The 18039-nt window shown below is 33.7% G+C and overlaps 2 protein-coding genes across 2 annotated transcripts; both read right to left on the bottom strand.

The window, feature by feature from the left end:
• Nucleotides 1–263: 263 nt before the first annotated feature.
• LOC139692069 (vesicle transport protein GOT1B) lies at nucleotides 264–6014 on the bottom strand. Its single transcript, XM_071590098.1, has 6 exons — nucleotides 5869–6014; nucleotides 5566–5744; nucleotides 5293–5384; nucleotides 4981–5159; nucleotides 4776–4857; nucleotides 264–875 (listed from the first exon to the last, which is right to left on the bottom strand). The coding sequence occupies exons 2-6, from the start codon at nucleotides 5588–5590 to the stop codon at nucleotides 831–833; spliced, it is 423 nt and encodes a 140-aa protein (XP_071446199.1). The 5' UTR covers nucleotides 5591–5744; nucleotides 5869–6014; the 3' UTR covers nucleotides 264–830.
• Nucleotides 6015–9936: 3922 nt separating this feature from the next.
• Nucleotides 9937–15984, bottom strand: Dph5 (diphthine methyl ester synthase). The gene is made up of 5 exons (XM_071589886.1): nucleotides 15554–15984; nucleotides 15229–15462; nucleotides 15023–15143; nucleotides 12657–12797; nucleotides 9937–10179 (listed from the first exon to the last, which is right to left on the bottom strand). The coding sequence occupies exons 1-5, from the start codon at nucleotides 15686–15688 to the stop codon at nucleotides 9968–9970; spliced, it is 843 nt and encodes a 280-aa protein (XP_071445987.1). The 5' UTR covers nucleotides 15689–15984; the 3' UTR covers nucleotides 9937–9967.
• Nucleotides 15985–18039: the final 2055 nt, after the last annotated feature.

The raw sequence follows: 18039 nt of genomic DNA, 5'->3' as shown, positions 1-18039 counted from the left end.
TTCCTCATGTGAGAAAATGCAGATGAACTGCTGAGTAAAGAATGTAGTAGATATAGTCTTGTGTCTGTCCCTTTCCTTCTGTGCTTCAGTGTGACCCTATCACCATCTAGCCTGGATACATCTTTTAATACCACATAGCACACTGACTAGCATCAAATTCTGATATACTACTGGAGTGGGTCATGAGGGCAAGTTGAAAATTAGCAAGGTAAATAATAGTTACAAGTAATATATGAATGTTGGAACTAAAAATAAAATACACCATTATAAAAAGTATAACTTAGGCATTTTTTATTACACATAATGAGAAATATGAAAAAATTGGAAAAGGATTTATAAGGCATACCTTGATGGTATTTACGTGTTATTTTGAGAGAGGGAATCTGTTATCCACTTGGCAGTAGTCTGAAGACACTCACTTCTTGTCATCTATGTTACTAAGAGGTAGCAATATGCACAAGTACAAAAATCCTCAAAAATTCAGCGCTGAGGGAATTATGAAAAAGTTGATTATATGTCATTGAGATTAATGCAAATAAAACGGTCACAATAAACCAAAAATTAGCTAAAGGTCAGGATGAAATGGTATATGATATGTATAATATAAACTGAAAGTAGATTTGTAAACAAGAGTGCTTTTGCTCACAAATGTTTAATTGTTTCCACACTTTAGATTCACAGGAAAATGAGAACAATAACTCCTATTAAATTATCACGTAACATATAATGGGTAATTCCATTATTTTTCCAGCAGTCTTGAGAAGTGATTGCATCCTTCTCTGAGCACTTAGCACATATATAGAGCCTTGATTCGGTGAGTGTGTATTTCATCATACTGTTGTTCTATTGGAGTCCCCAGCAAGTTTGTCAACAAGCTGCAAAAAATTAGAAATTTTTATTTCAATGAGATTCTGATATGATAAAATAGATATTAGAAGCTCAATAAAAGTAATTAAATTTCTTAAAATATTTATAATGATTTTACCTAGCACTTCAATGTTGAGAATTTTGGCTAAATAATGTATCTCCTTTAACTTCACTCTGTAGTGTATATAAATGTATGTACACATACATAGTAACACTTAAGTTCTTTAGCTGATGAATTTTTTCAAAAGTGCTTTTTATATCAATTCTAAAACCAGTAAACAATATTGCACTCAATAAATATTTCTCTACATTTATAAGAAAAATCTTTTTCACACAATAATTACATTCTTCCTATGATTTAAGTGCATCTGGATGTAATAATTGAGTTAAATATCATCATACAATTTGATAATCACTGAGGATATCAAATTAACACCATTTACAAAATAATAATTACCTTCCGATTTTTGGCTACCACTAGTATATTTATAAAATTGTGAATTATGTAATAAAATACTGAATAAGTACGTGAATATTTAATTTCACAGGGCACCAGGTTTAAGACTTTCAGATTCATCCAATGATCTGCTTATTTTACAGTAAGTTGTGGATGGACTCAAATTTTTCTTTTTTAGTTTCCAAAATCATGCATGAAAAATACTTCCTACACCTATACATTAATTTTTGGTTGCCGCACTAATCAATTTTTGTATTTAGTATTTCAAAATATATATTCACCTATTTCCTCTTTGATTCTTTTGGGTTAACCAAAGAGTCTCCTATCCATGGAAAAGGTTATTTGTAATTTCCACCGCATCAGTTTCTCCATAGATAACCCCAACATTAAAAAACAAGTCATTTACCATCCTCAGGGCTGATGGCAAACGACTCGTTTACCAAAATGTTGGCGTCTTCAATGGGGGAACTCACCCGGTGGAAGACCTGAATAGGCTTTTCCACAGCAATTCACCGGGAAAGCAGAAGATCATACTTCAGCCTCCAACCCATTTAGCATTAGCTCCCCATTAAGTATTGGCAACTACTTTAATAAAATAATACTTTATTCATTTTGAAAAATGGTGCAACCATATTAAATGTTGTCAATATAAATATTACTTAATATATTAATATTAATTATTAAATGCGATGAAAATTGTCACAAGAGAATCCATCCAATGAGTGAAGTGGGTGAGCAAGTAACCAGATATATAACCCATTCTTGAAACTCTAGATGAAGTCCGATTTCAACTTAGTAGGCAGATTATACAGTTGTATGTTCATATTATGAAATGTGTTGTAATTTGATGACAATCTACAATAAGTAGTATTTAGATTTGCTTTACCTCTTGTGGTGTAGTTATGGATGTGATATCTAAATTTTTTTGTTTCTACATTAACTTTCACATTAATCAGACTTTTAAAGATATATAAACTAAATACAGTCATGATTCCATTCCATTTCTGTAATTGTATGGAGATAACAATAAAAGATACCCCAGAAAAATATACATATGATAATACATAGAAATAAAAAAAATATTCAATAACCAATATTTAGGTACTTTTTGACAAATAAAAGATAATTTTCTGCTTCGCTTCTAGTGCGAAGTGATGCATTGATACGGAAATATCTAAAAAGTCATAAATCAATTTTCCATATAAATATAAGCCTCTATTATAAAACATTCTACTAGCAAAATTGGAGAAAACTACAATAAAAAATTTGCATATATTCTAAATATAAGGGAGATTTGGATATGGTGAGATTTTTAATGGCTTTCTTGCAGATTTAGAAAAAGCAATGACAATTACTTTACAGGAAAATGAGGAAGCACAAAACATAAATGATATTTTTTTCATGAAAAATCATTGGAAGTAAATATGAATGGATGTAAAGATAAGTCCAAATTATGAAAACGTGTAAGTAATGCTTTTCTGGTCAAATTGCAATAAAAAATTAATGATGTACAAAAATATATGAGTGAAAATATATGAGTCAAGTATAGAAGGTTTTGCAGATATACATCAATCTCAAATCCAGTAAGGTTGAGTGAAAAGTACATTTTTCATTTATTCTAATTATGACAGTTGATGATGAATGCTACCTTTCATTTACGACAAAATAGGCACTTTATAAAAGTTTGTTGCTTTGCTTTTAAGAATAAAACAGATTTAATGGAAATAATAATGTTGTTGGGGTGAATGTCTATAGAATTAGCATTTAGAGCCTAAGTTATGTTTTACAAAGTCATTTCTATGAATATCTATGTGAATATACAAAGCGAACGGTAACTACGGCCGTATAAATATAATGGGAAGAGTTCACCCCAGCCGTACTCTTATAAATGGGCAAAGGATGGGTGGGGGATATTGGAGAAAATAGAAACAGTAAATCGATAAAAATTATAAAATTAAATAATTAACTGAAAATAAGACTAACAATAAATATAGTAAAAAACTGAAAATAATTGAAATATTTAAATACCGCAAACGGTTTGCGGTATTTAAATATTATATATATATATATATAGTATATATATATATATAGTATATATATATATATATATATATATATATATATATATATATATATATATATATATATTGCCATACATACATGCAGATCAATGTTGCAATACTACATTAATTATAATCAAGCAAGCATATGGCCAATTATTTGAAAAATCTGAGTTGATATCCAAAAAGTAACCCATACAACTTTCTTTAGCAACAGACGTTCAGGTTTGAACATTAATAATTATGACAACACAGATGAGAAAAGACTGATAGTACTTAGACAAGATTATTTTTTTGTAAAGTTTAGTTGGCTACCTTCATTTAAATAGGATTGTAATAAGATGTAAGCATTTCTGTGAACACTGATTCAAAATTAAACAGCAAAAATGGGTAAACAATCATGAGTGTGTTCACATCATAGACCTCAGAAAAATCAATCAACTACAGCACTGGCTAATGGCCAGCTGATTAATCAGGCTATGTGCCACTAACTTGTAGCCATTTTTGGCACTTAATAACTGATTAAAACGTATTTTAATAACTAATTAATTCGGGGAAAAATAGCTCAATGTTCCCCCAATCATAGCATCAGCACCTTGTCATAACATCAGACCACCAGAAACAAGTAATAAATTCACAATGAGCATGACAGAGCACTTCAAAATTCATTATTAAAGCCAGTGTTCTGAACTACAGGCAAAAAACATTTTTCTTATCTGTACTGGCACTATGGATATTAGATTGCATTTCCTGAGAGAAAAAATATTTGCAGCTAGGCAAAATAGCTATAATTGAGTTGGTAGTTTAAAATTTTAGGATTAAATGTAATAATTTTGCTTGCTCATGCTAGATATATTTTCCATTCAAGAATTATATATTTGCTACTTCATTGCTCGGTTTTTACAAGTCCAAGTTTTATGTCCTACCACAAGGAAATTTATTACATATTTCTCAACTGAAAAATATAAAGTAAGTAAGTCAAATGGGTGACATCTGAAATGCCTAATAAAACCCAAAATCAGCGATCATAAAAATACTACCACATCTGCTATCAATTTTTATTCAAGGGAAAAGCTGCGGCTAGTGATTAACTGGTTGGTGATAACAAGGGGATTACTATGCAAAGAATTTCAACTCAGGCATTTGGGGAATATAAGTGCTGCATCCATTTAACTGGATAACACAACATTTCTCAAATTGCAACCTTTACGCTGTAAGTAATACAGCAGTATCGATGTTCCAATTGAAACTGCAATAAGAAACTCAAGGAATATTTTCGTTTTCTCTAGGATCTATAATTATGACATCCATTGCCATGACATGGTATGGTATCATGCAAACAACATTGAAAAATGTGTAGGTATAAAAGGATTAAAAAGGATAAGACTGACCCCTCCAATAACTGGAAGATTTAAAAGTGTCCCAAGAACAGGAACACGCCGTAGGAAGTTGATAGCCGCAGGAAAAAATCCACTGTGGACAAAAAAATACATAATGCAAATAACAACATTCACTCATGGACACAAAAAGTAAGCTTCAAGTAATAAATGAGATGCTTTGATTAACATCATTAATATATATAGGGGATTAACTCACCTAAATAACAACACAAAACCATAGGTTTCAATAATCATTCCTGTAAATGGCCACCCCCACAGGACAATAACGATTCCACCGAAGAATGCCAAAGAGCCCTTAACTTTATGCTTTTGGAAAAAAAACCTGAAAGTCCTTTCTAATCCAATAACACATGCCAAACCGGCGATAAATAATATCTGAAAGATGTTAATATATGGCATAAATTCTACATCATGTACTGAAATTATTCATTCACAAATCTCATGAAATGGCTATGAAAAATTAATAACAAGATGAAGCAACATATAACCCTATAAAATAAGAACTCACATTCCCAATGGCTAATAAACCTTTGTCAAATAGAAGGAGTACACCTAAAAATAAAAAGCCAATGCCAAATCCTGCAAGGCCCACCCCAATCTCTGAAAATTAAATAAGGGGTACATTAATCCACCAGAAGCCAGCCTCTACCAATGTATAGGATGCATCAGTTGACATGATTAACATCAAAATATGTAATAACAATGAGATAAACCACCGGGAACAGTTGATGGCATTTAGAGAAAATATAGACCTGTAATAAACGTAGAGTTAAGTGCTTACTTTGCATTTCCGTGACTTCAAACATTTTCTTTGATTCAACAGCTAACTTTCATATCACAATTACTCTTCAAAATACATATAATGACCACTCATGCAGGTATTTGTTTTTGCCGGGAAGAAAACTTCCACGTCACACTCATTTTGATAATTAAAATATTACGGACGTCGTTTGTTGCAGCCTCCAGTGATAGCCATTAAGAATTATGGTTAGTTTTTTGTAAATAATAATATAGGAACCTCAGGACTGATCACAATTGAACATTAAAATTTTATTCTACGAAACAGAGCAACTTCAGACGGCACCTGCAAGAGGGGAAGTCAACACTGTGTTGATATTTCTAGCAAGTCAGATTACTATAACAAATACTGCCCGATTTAATTAATACAAGATCATTTCACACTAGAAGAGTTTTGCTAAATAACTTGAATTAACCACACATTAGTTACAATATTGAACCACACTAAGAGACTAATGCCAACCTAAAAAGTACTTCTTGGGAATTACCTGTTATTCGCACGGGCTAGCACACTCTTAATATTTTATCATTCATAAACTTGTCGAGAGTATTATTAGACGATGAATAAATATGATTCAATAAATAACTTAAGGTTATATCAGAAAAAATAGTTGAAAACGGTTGAAAAACTTTCAACCGAAATTGCGCTAATTCAAAAAACCTTTTTAGTTGCCTATGCTGATGAAAGTGTCAGAGCAGGATTCGAACATGATTGGATGTAGCTCTTCATGATAAGGAAGCGGTGAATATTAAAACGTAAGTTTTAAACCCCACTTTTTACATTGATCCGGGAGTATTATCTATTTTTATACCGGTATCAACGGTTAAAAAGGAAAAATTTAATAATGACCTGATTTTGTTTTATGTAATGAACATATTTTTTTCTGTTGCAAATGAATGTCAACGCATATTAGCAAATGTGCCCTTTTATAGAATGGGTTCAATTATACCATGTATATTCGGTTATGTAATACAACTTGGTTATTAATTAGACACAAGACATTCATGCTAATTTTATCTAGTAACTATGTTTTAGATTTCAAATTTTTCTCAAAATATTGTAGGTTGTGAACGTACTATGTCTAAGAATTCCTAAGCCTATTGCTTCTTTTAAGGTTTAGGTTGCATCAGATTGTGTTGGTGTTGAGAGTAAATAACCATTAAAGCCCGGTGAAAGGAAATAAAAAAATACGATTTTCTCAGAAAGGGAAATGGCCCACTTCCAATAATATGTGTAATGGCATAGCATGCACTGAAAATCTACCATGAGAATGTTCATGAAGCAGTAAATGATAATGAAAACACATTTTATTTTTACCAATATCAGATAAATAAGTATTAGGTAGATGGTGTATGTACATGATATAAGGCATGTAGAAAAGGAGTAAAATGCAAATAGGCTCAATTGAGATACAAAATATGGTACTAATAATTACATTAAATGTAGCACAAACATATACACACATTAAATGTAACGTACACACAAATATCCAGCAAAAATCACAGAGCATTAATATGAACTAGACCAAAAAAATTGCTATAAACTAAAAGTATGGACTCAAAGATCAAGAATATTGTTGAGATATTCGTCAACCAAGTAGAATATATCACATTGTAGATATATTTTTAATAAATGTTTGAATTCAGTAGTTCCCTAAGTATTCTCTATAATTTTGGGTAATTTGTCATATAATCTGATGTCCATTTTCTTAGGCCCTAATTTTAATGCTTTAGTTCTAATATTGCCATGACAGATCTTGTGCCTCTCTCTGGTGTAATGATGATAATGGAGTTAGGGAATAGTTGCCAATGCTGTTTTTTATGTACAAATTTAAAAAAATCATATAAATGCTCAGGAGTTGTAGGAAATTTAGTTCCTGGATATAGGCCTCGAAGGTGCATTCTAAGGTTTGCCAGTGATAATTCTGATGGCTTTCGTTTGAATTTTAAAGATGGTTCAAGAAATGGCAGCAGAGCCCTAAAATATCATGCTACAATGGAACTGAGCTTATGCTGAAGTGCTTTTATGGTACATAAGTTTCCTAAGAAATATTAGCACAAAAAGAAAAATCTAAAAATTTTATATTCCATCACTTGTTCAATTGATCCATACATTAATTTTCACCGGCAGGCTATCTGTCACATTCTTATTGTGTGAAAGTGTACCATTTTACTGTTAATTACATTTGAGTCTAGATAGTTTTTTGTACACCACTTGTTTCTTGCAAGTGTAACAGGCCTTGATTTTTCCACAAGGCTGAGATGAGTGCATTGATAATATTACATTAATATCATCAGCCTACCTATTAAATCGAGACACTTTTTTTAATTACGTGATTCTATCAGTAATGTGCTGCTATGCTACTTTTTATGCTTCCCTAGATGAAGCATGAATGCTTGTATTTATCGCACGAAGCAATCCAATTGAAGATTGATGACACTTAAACATCTGGGATCATGGATACAGCAAAAAAATAGAAATCAAATACACTGGTGCTCTAAAAGAATAAGAGAGACTCATTTTCAAGGCTCCTACTTTTTCCTGACAAATATGTCATTCTTTACCTGATTTTTCTCCTGAATTTTAAAAATTATTGAGTACCTCTAGTGAATCATATGTCATTGCTGTGCATGGTATTAGCCACACTAGAGCCAACACACTAAAATTTTGGTTTTTAGTAGATTCCGCATGCATAGTGGCCTATACCAAACACATAGTGGTCCCACAACAATGAGGAACATCATCATGAGGGGGTCCCAGTTTGCACATCGTAGTTGAGACTTTCAAAGAAAGAAGTCCACCCTTTTTCCTGAATATTTGAAGAAACCTGATTAATTCCTCCATTGTTCCAAAGTTTCTTGGGGGCCTCATTGTTGAAGTGAGAATTGGAATGTACCCTAATTGATGCACTGAAGTAACGTCATTAGTTACCTACCTCTGAACATACATATTATCAATCTTGTGCACCATCAAAGCAAGTGACAGACATTGCATCTTATGTGGTCTTGTACTTACTATTTATTACTGCTGAAATTGTTTATATTTATTCAACTGAAATGGTTAAAAATTCCCTTTTCATCCCTAAATTGGCATTATAAAATGACAAAATGTTTTAATGTTATTTTTAAATATCATTAATTATTGACCCAATAAGACTTAGCATTAAGAGGTCTCAGTATTAATTGATCTCGTAAGCCCCTTGATATAGAAAATTGTTAACTGGTTTTAAATTAGATGACTTTGATCGGAAAGATTTGTAAAGCATATTTTTTTCACAAGAAGAGGGGTAATAATATTAAAAAATGATATTTGTCCGGAAAAATGATTCAATTTTCGATACTACCATCAAGTTACCTTCTACTAAGTGCCTTAACCTTTCATAAGCTTGCGAAACATAATAAAGAATAGATAGTTACAATTTTACACTTGATAAAATCTAGTGGAAAATTAACTAGATCTCGGCTAAAAAAATGATATTATCTAGAAAATTTTTTTTATATTTTCTTCATTATGTTCGAATTCCACCACATCACGCCTGACACTACTCAAATTTGTACTAGTGAGACTCATTTTACGGAAACATATCTTGTAAGCTCAGTATCTGATCTTATGGGTGATTCTAATTCATTCAGCGAAACAATATTTAAAAGAGTAACGGAATACTTCATTTAAAACATTAAAATTTAACAGATTATTGCAATATTTTTATTTAAGTGAAAAAAATGTACACCATCCCACATTACCTTGGGAGATAAGTGTTCGGTGTGTCAATTTTTCCTAATTTCTCATTGTAAAGCAAAAGAATGATTTTTCACTCAAACAAATTTGGCATTTGCTGGCAAGTTTATCAGTTAAAGTAATTGATCATTAGTGCCGAAATAGCCTGTATATTTTTTATAGTTGAATAACACAAAATTTACCCTATTTAGGATCTATTTCTGGAATATATCATTAAAATGTAATTTGATATTGATACATACTGCTTTCACCTGAAACGATAAAAGTTCTTTTGGCATTGTTGAGCAAAGTTTAACAATGCATCAATAATTCCTTCATATTTGGTAAATTTTATCTTCTGGGGATACAGGTAATGTCATTGATCAGTAATATTATGAATGCATTAGTGTGACTTTCACTAATGATAGATGAATTTTAATTTTATATACACATATTCATGGAAAAGAGATCTATTGCATTGAAAAGAGAATCTGTAGAGCTTCATACATTCAAGCCTGAGACGCCTTCAATTCATGTTGAACTGCATAGATGTTGTAGCTAATCATTACAGCTTCTAAATCGCATATCTTCAAATTCATATGAATGATAGGGGTTAAGAGAATTAGTACAAAATAGTGAAGTTAACTATTTTTAATACATCCAATTCTCAATTGTTGACTTCACAAACTTTAGATGGATTACTGAAGGCATTTAGGTATTCTTCTTCCAATGGATGGAGCTTCCCACCAGTTATCACAAGTGAGTGCAATGGTTTACCCAAGTCTATTTCTTTCATTTCTCTTAGCGAACAGCTCACTATTTGCTGCGTTGATGATCCAACTCTGGCCACTCCTATACACAATGTATCTTCAGAATAAGCTGAAAAGAGAATATGTGGTCAATAGCTTCCAATCTAAGGACTCTTCCTTATGCAGCAGCATTTAATTCAAATAAAATTATTTTGTAATGATCACCACCATTTCTACAAAAATTTTTAATGTGACACATAATGTATTACTTAATCAACTCAAGCTATTTATTTAATTTATCCAATTTAACCTAAGCTGTACATGTACAATTTTTAAATTGCCATCAGAATGGAAAGAAAATTAGATATAATTATTATAAGAATAGAGAAGATATATTTTTGACAATAATATCCTTTTACAACAAATTTACTGCTGGGCATAATACATAATAACAAATTAGATACAGTCAGGATATTTTACCAGTGACCAATATCCTTCCTTACATGTACAATGTGAAACATGAGTATATTCAAAATTGTAGGAGAATAAATTAAATGTTATAAAAATATTATTCTATTATAAACCACAGTTATCAACATAAAGGTCGACTGGATAGGTGAGGGTAGAACTCACTTGATACAAGCCAAACAGCATATAATAATCACATGTCTGATTAGTTCCTTCTCCTGTTCTGACAGCAATTTCCTAGGGAATTCTGGTATCCAAAAAATTACTGTTTGGGTGAAGTTGAGAGTGCCCACCGACATCACGTGAAATTAGACCCAAGCCCATCAGTCAGTCCTAGTGTTCTACCCATGCTGGAATACCATATTCCTATTTTGCTATGTAATTTACATTATATAGCACATGTCAAAACCTATTATTTCTTTGAGTGGCACCTAAATTTCCTCTTCATTGTTTGCTTGAAATTCATTTTATAGGGACATTCACACTGTTTCACTCAGGACAAACCTTTCGACCATCTCATCTATTATGAAACGTTTAAGTATTTTTGATGCAATTTGAATTCTTTCCCCAATCATCTTCTAGTAATTACTACTGCAGTACACATGTACTTTCTGAGGCATTGTTTTTGGAAATATTTTTCTAAGAGGGTTACTTCTATCATGCCTTAATGTGTCGGGATGTAGGCCATTTGCTCGGTTAAAATTCTGGTGGAGTAATATAATTGCTACAATGCATGACTGATTCATACCTCAGGGGGATGCCCAGTTAACAAATATGACTTAAATGGTGCTGAACACAGCCATTTCAAATGGCAATGGCCCACACCTTATGTCATCTATAAGCACTCATTCCAATTCACTGCTGGGCTGTTTAAATCAATCCAGTGGCCTGGCTCCATTAAATCTTAGCCTAAATGGGATTTCTGTACGTGTGTGTATTAAGTAGCAAATGTGCTTATTAGTATAAGCAAAAGCGTTTCTTCCTGTTAGTCTAATATGAATTGTATCTCACCCTAGTATCTCAAGACAGTTTCAGGTGTTGTCTTATGAAAAGATTTCCATTTTTATAAAAGGATATCAATATTCACAATTAATTTAAGATACCAACCATTTTGGTCATTATAGAGGTATTTTCTGGTATTCTACCATTTACAGTTTTTAGGAGGTCCCTAATATACTAAGCAACTATATTTGAGCAAAACAAAAACTAAACAGATCCTTTGGAGAGATGTTGGTGAACCAAACTGGTAAAAATAAAAAACAGTAAGTTTACTCTCAGTATTGGGTGAAAGTCTGACAATAAATAACTCTTTGGCCTCCCTAGGTACAAGTGATAATACCTTTGATACGGCAGCTGATGATGATGACAATGTGGTTATTGTACTGTGGTGATTAATAACTTTGTTTCATATATCAAATTCTTATCGAGGAAAGTTAAAGAATTTTCCAAGATGAAAAGTAGTAATTTTTAAGGAGGACAATGGTCCAAAATATATCCTTAGGACTTTGATTAATTTCCCAAAGAAACCTGGTACAGAATTCTCCTCATATAATGACATTAGATATTATGTTTACCATTGATTAGCAAAAATCATCTATAATATAACTGTAATCACCAATACCACACGGAGAAGTTATTTGTTTCTGCACTAGATTTAAAGCTCATGTTTCCCCATATCACAGAACCATGAGAGAGGGTACTGGCATCACTATCCCATGGTCATTCTTAATTGCAGCTATTTGCCCGTGTACTATTAACTGAACAAAACATTTCCATTAACATGGAAAGAAGGGACTGCCATGTTTAATTTTAATATTTTAATGCATTATAGTTTGTAAACTTTTGAAAGGTTAGACATGCAATGTTTCTTATCATAACAGATATTTACCTAATACATACCTTAAAAATATGAAAATGAAAAATTAATAACATTTAAAAAATCAAGAAAAAAAGGCACAAAGGCCATTGCCATTTTTAATTGCTATTCAGAAATGCAGAAGACTTGTGATACAATAATGCAGTTAGATCAGGATATAGAATTTTGGTCAAGTTTTTAATAGCAATAATAATTCCATTTTTTAGGGTTGACTATGGTAAATTAACTTATGATGGTGAATATAACAAGTGATTTATGAATACCTTGGTCATGTCTATCAGAATTAGTCTTCAGAATTTGGAGCAACTGATCAGCTGCTTCAGCAACAGACATGAATCGTGGTGGCTCATATTCTCTTTTACGCTTCATCAAACTTTCTAAAGTTGGTTCCTTCACTTTGATATCTGAAATTAAGGTTCAATTATGAAATTTACCAAAATTATATTACATTTAAGCCAGATGTAGAACTATGATTTGGTAATCAACTTTAAAAGGAAATTATGGATCCAAAAAAAGGTTCATATTTAAACACTTCATTCAATGATCATGGCTCTAAGGTCTGTGAATGGCCTGTTTCAAATGTTTAAAAAACATTTTTCCTTGCAAACAAAAAAGAAAATGCTAACCAATTGGAAGAAATCAAGATTCTAAAAGAGGGTCACAATTGCAAAATGAAAGAGTCGTCAATCTAGAAAAATCAAACAAGGATTAGAATGAGAACTTGAACACTTAAACAGTGTGAATGAGAATTTTAACAATGAGCAGAAACATTTACTTCATGAAGTTGATACTAAACGAAACCTAGATTTACAGATTAGGATTAATCCAATGAATACTGAACATAGCAATACTTATTTTTGGGACAGATCCTGTATACCTCAATGTAAATAAAGAAAGCCATCAAAAATTTCATGGATGATTGGTGGAAGATTCAATTTATTTCATGCCAAAATCCAGTCCATTCCAGAAAGATTGGGGATTGGATCAGGAAAACTACTGCTCCTCAAACAGAGGAGAGAAACGGTGGAGAAACCCGGCATTGGCATTAGCTTGCCCTTATCGAAAGGCACCAAGGGGTCTGCAATTTAACGTCCCATCCGATGGACGTTGTACTCACTCAAAGTGCTCTCCACAAAGCACCTCGTATAGGGATCAAGATACCACCGCAAAAAATATCCCAGAGATCAGATTTTTTTCAGTGGTATCCCAAGCACTTTGAGTGAGTACGACATCCATCAGATGGGACATTACACTGCAGACCCCTTGACAGCTTTCAGCAAGAGTACGATAATACCGATGGTGCATTTCTCTCTACCCTTCCTTTCCCATCCATCCCTAATGGTGCAAATGACCTTAGCTGAAGGTCGCCTCCCCTAAAACTACTACTAAGAGTAATATAATGAAGAATAGAGAAGAAAGTAGAAGGGTATTTATAGAATAATCAGTTTGGCTTAAGAAATAGAGGAGCACAAGAAGCTATTCTGGTTCTCAGAATCATTGTATGTAGAGAAGAGGATACAGAAATGTCTACCAAACTTTATTGCATTCATTAATCTGGATACAGGCAAGGCAATGAGAGTTGGAACATGATGCTATGCATTCCAGATGACATAGCAGAGAACTGCAATGACATGAGATTCCCAAACAATACTACATAGACGGATGACATGAGTGGTCAGATATAGTGAAAAAAGGGAAAAAAATGCTCAAACAAAGAAAAGATTAAGGCAGGATTGCCCATTTTCACCCATGATATTTGATATGTATATTGAGAAAATAATTATTAAGGCCATAAAAGAAATCGGAGGTGACATACGAATTCAGGGAGAAATGATACATGTACTAAATTGACAGATTACATAGCTATACTTGTAGTAAAGAAAGAATGCCTAATAAGGATGCTACCAGTAAGGAGAAGGGAATGAAAAGGCACGACCCCAAGATAAACAAGTTTAAAAATTAGGTTAACAGTCAGCAGTTCATGTTGGGAATACTTTCCTCACATACACTAGGAAAAGACGGCTGGAACAAGCCGCAGGATTTTGCTATTTGGGAGACAAGATCACTAGTAACTGAAGAAGCAAGATGGATATAGTAAGGCAAATAAGAATGGAATTGAAGGTTATTCATTAAAACTTATCCATGGAGCTTCCTTTTCTATGGATTTGAGGCATGGACAACAGGGCCAGCAGGGATAGAAATGTGGTGCAATTGAAAATAAAATGGATGAACAGAAAAGGAAGTAATCCAAAGAGTGAGGGAATATTATAGAGGACATTCACAAGAAGAAAAGACTAATCTGAAATACGCCCAGGTATGATAGCTTTCACAAGACCATAATTAGAGGAAGCAAAGCTGGAAAGGATTATAGAAGGCTGAGAATGAAATATGCAAAACAAGTAATAGAAAATTACAGTGCAAAGAGTTACAAGAGAATGAAAAGATTAGGCAGCATAAGGATAGTTTAGAGAGAAGCAACAAACCCATTACTGCATTAATACATCGTGATGATAATGAAAGGAATTATTAATGTGTGTTTCCAATTACCTCGATGCATGAAGAACTAACTGAATTATATGTTAGATTTCACTCCATGTTTTATGTAACCATCACTCATATCGTTTCTTACCTAGTAGACATAATGTATGAAGCCCCCTTTTCCTATTCTCGCGGATTTTGTCATAAAAACTGTCAGGCCGCCAAGTGTCTGTCCAGTATGGGATAGAAATTGTTTCTCCAAAGCTGTACAGCTGAAATGTAATTTGAATAAAAACATACAATCCTTTCCTTCGGGAAACTCTACTGCCGAATTCTAAGTAACAGTAGCACAGACACCTGAAGTCCGCAACATCCTATGGCATTTAATATAGATGCATTATGAACTACTTGAAATGGTATGTTTTTCTGCTTGGCACGAATAATGAAATCTAAATGCGTAGTAGCACCAAAAGGATCCCCGACAACGAGAAGAACTACGTCGACTGCGTCGGCACCATTTAATATTTCTTCGCTGTCTTGTTCCACCATATCTCGATCAGCAATAATCAACTCACGGCCATAAAATTTTTCCTGCAAAACAAAAGATATAACATTCAACGCAAGTTGTCATACTATACTCGGGGCTACAATTGCCTATGATATCATCGGCATAAGATATTACCAACTCTTCTTTTCCCACTGAGAGAATTGAAGTATATGATTCCAAATACGCTCTTTTGGCATTTCTCACAATTTCTAAACCCTTCACAGTTATATCTTTTGCATCTCCCAATCCAATTCCTACGAGATAAAACATGATGGCAATTCTATTATAGTATCTTCCAAGTTGTAATAATGTTTTCAAAGTCGTTTATCACTTCAAGGGAACTTTCACAAGGGTAAATATTGACATCTAACACAAAGGAGTGCAATTAGCCAAGGCCGATCCGAAATAATTCTTTCCCCGCGCCGTACTTCAGAAAAGTAACCTGAACTTAGCCCATGACTGCATCTCGGCCGCTACAAACTGAAGATTATTCAGTGACACCAACACGCACATATTTCCATGAAGTAAAGGGTCTAAGATATATGCCCCGGTTTCCTAAACCAGTACATACTACCTTGATCAAAAAGTTCCCGGAATAACCACCTTGTGGCGCTCCCATCGTTCCGATTTGAGTTCTGTTTTTTTTGTTAAATTGGTACATCTGTTGTTGAAATTCCCTTTAAATCTTAGTGTCATAACTTGACATTTGCAAAAGTTACGTAGCCAAGAGTACATCTATCTCTGTGTGTGTTGGCGATTTTTTACAATTTCAGAAATGGATTTAAATTTGCAACAACGAACTTGTATTAAATTTTGCGTAAAAAACGGATTTAGTGGCGCACGGACGTTGGAAATGTTGGAAAAATGTTTCGGCAACGATTCTCTAAAAAAACGGTCGTTTACCAGTGGCACGAGCGGTTCAGAAGTGGTCGTGAGTCAATCGAAGATGATGAACGCAGTGGCAGACCATCGACATCGAAAGTCGGTGAAAAAATTGATAAAGTAAAAGAAATGTTGGTCAATAACCGCAAATTAACCATCAGAGAAATAGCGGAGGACTTGAACATTGCCTATGGATCCGCCCAAGACATTGTGGTTAATGATTTGGGTTTCCGTCGTGTAGCAGCAAAGTTGGTGCCAAAAGACCTCAATTTCATGCAAAAAAGAGACCGTGTTGACGTCGCAAAAGACATGATTTGCGAGGCTGAATCCGATCCCACATTCATCAAAAGGATCATTACTGGAGACGAGACGTGGGTTTATGAGTACGACACGCAATCCAGACATCAGGCAAGTGAATGGCGTTCACCAAATGAGCCGAGACCAAAAAAACCACGTCGTTTTCAGTCAAAAAAGAAGGCAATGCTGACGGTTTTCATGGATTACAACGGTGTAGTGCATCATGAATTTTTGCCAGAAGGCCAGACAGTAAACAAAGAGTATTATTTGGGCGTTATGAGACGTTTGCGTGAAGCAATTCGCCGAAAGAGACCAGAAATGTGGGCAGAAAACTCGTGGATTTTGCACCAATGATAAGGCACCGTCGCACAGTGCTATCATTATTCGTAATTTTTTGACGAAAAATGCAACAAATACCATCCAACAGCCACCGAATTCACCTGATTTGGCTCCCTGTGACTTCTTTCTGTTCAATCGAGTTAAAAAACCATTACGGGGAACGCGTTTTAGCAGCCGAGAGGAAGTAATGGAAAAATCGCAGGAAGCACTGATGGACATACCGAAAACCGAATATAAAAAATGTTTCGAGGATTGGATCAAGCGCTGGCATAAGTGTGTTGCAGTCGATGGGGATTACTTTGAAGGGGACAATATAGATTTAGATGAATAAACTTGTATTTTTAATTTTCTGAATAAATTCCGGGAAATTTTTGATCAAGGTAGTATATCTCTCTAAAATGGAAATTATAAACTCAATACTACTCCCTTTATTCACTAGTAATCGCTAAACCGTATAATTATAACGAAGTATATGATCCAGGGCCCTGCGAAAATAACTGAACTGAGAATTGAAGCAGTCCAAGCGGACAGTCGTCTTTTATAGCAAAACTCCAAAGTTTTACACAATATCTCCAAAATGAGCTCATTTTATTTGTTGAAATTTAACCAGCATACTAAATAGTACATCCATCCTATGCTCATGCTCTCATATAAGATTCAGGGCCCACTATTCGTCATGAGAGACGACCTTTCAAGCACAGATCAGAAAGTACCAGAAAATATCCCCTAAACTGGAATATTACTTTTCTTCAAATTTAACCAGCACTGTCAACAGTATTCCCTCTATTTGCATGTACACGGTTAACATATGCTCATGGCCTAGTATAGGATACAAAGCCCACCGAAGGTGACTATGACGCTACACCGAATAAGTTCGACTCCGAATAACTCGATAACAGTTCTCTCTCAGTGGATTTTCCAATTATTGGACAAAATCTCCTAAGCTACAACATTTTTTGCTTCAAATTTACCCAGTAAGCTAAGCACTGCTTCCTCTATTGGTATTTATACTGTTACTCCATGCTCATACGCTAGTTCAGAATACAGGACCCCACTCTTCCTAACGAATCGCCTGTTCAAGCACAAATCACAGGCAGTATCTC

Source organism: Hetaerina americana, unplaced genomic scaffold, assembly GCF_022747635.1.
Source record: "Hetaerina americana unplaced genomic scaffold, ioHetAmer1.1.p SCAF_4, whole genome shotgun sequence".
NCBI classification, from domain to species: Eukaryota; Metazoa; Arthropoda; class Insecta; order Odonata; family Calopterygidae; genus Hetaerina; species Hetaerina americana.
Note: the sequence above shows the minus strand (reverse complement) of the source record. Positions and strands in the feature narration are given on the sequence as shown.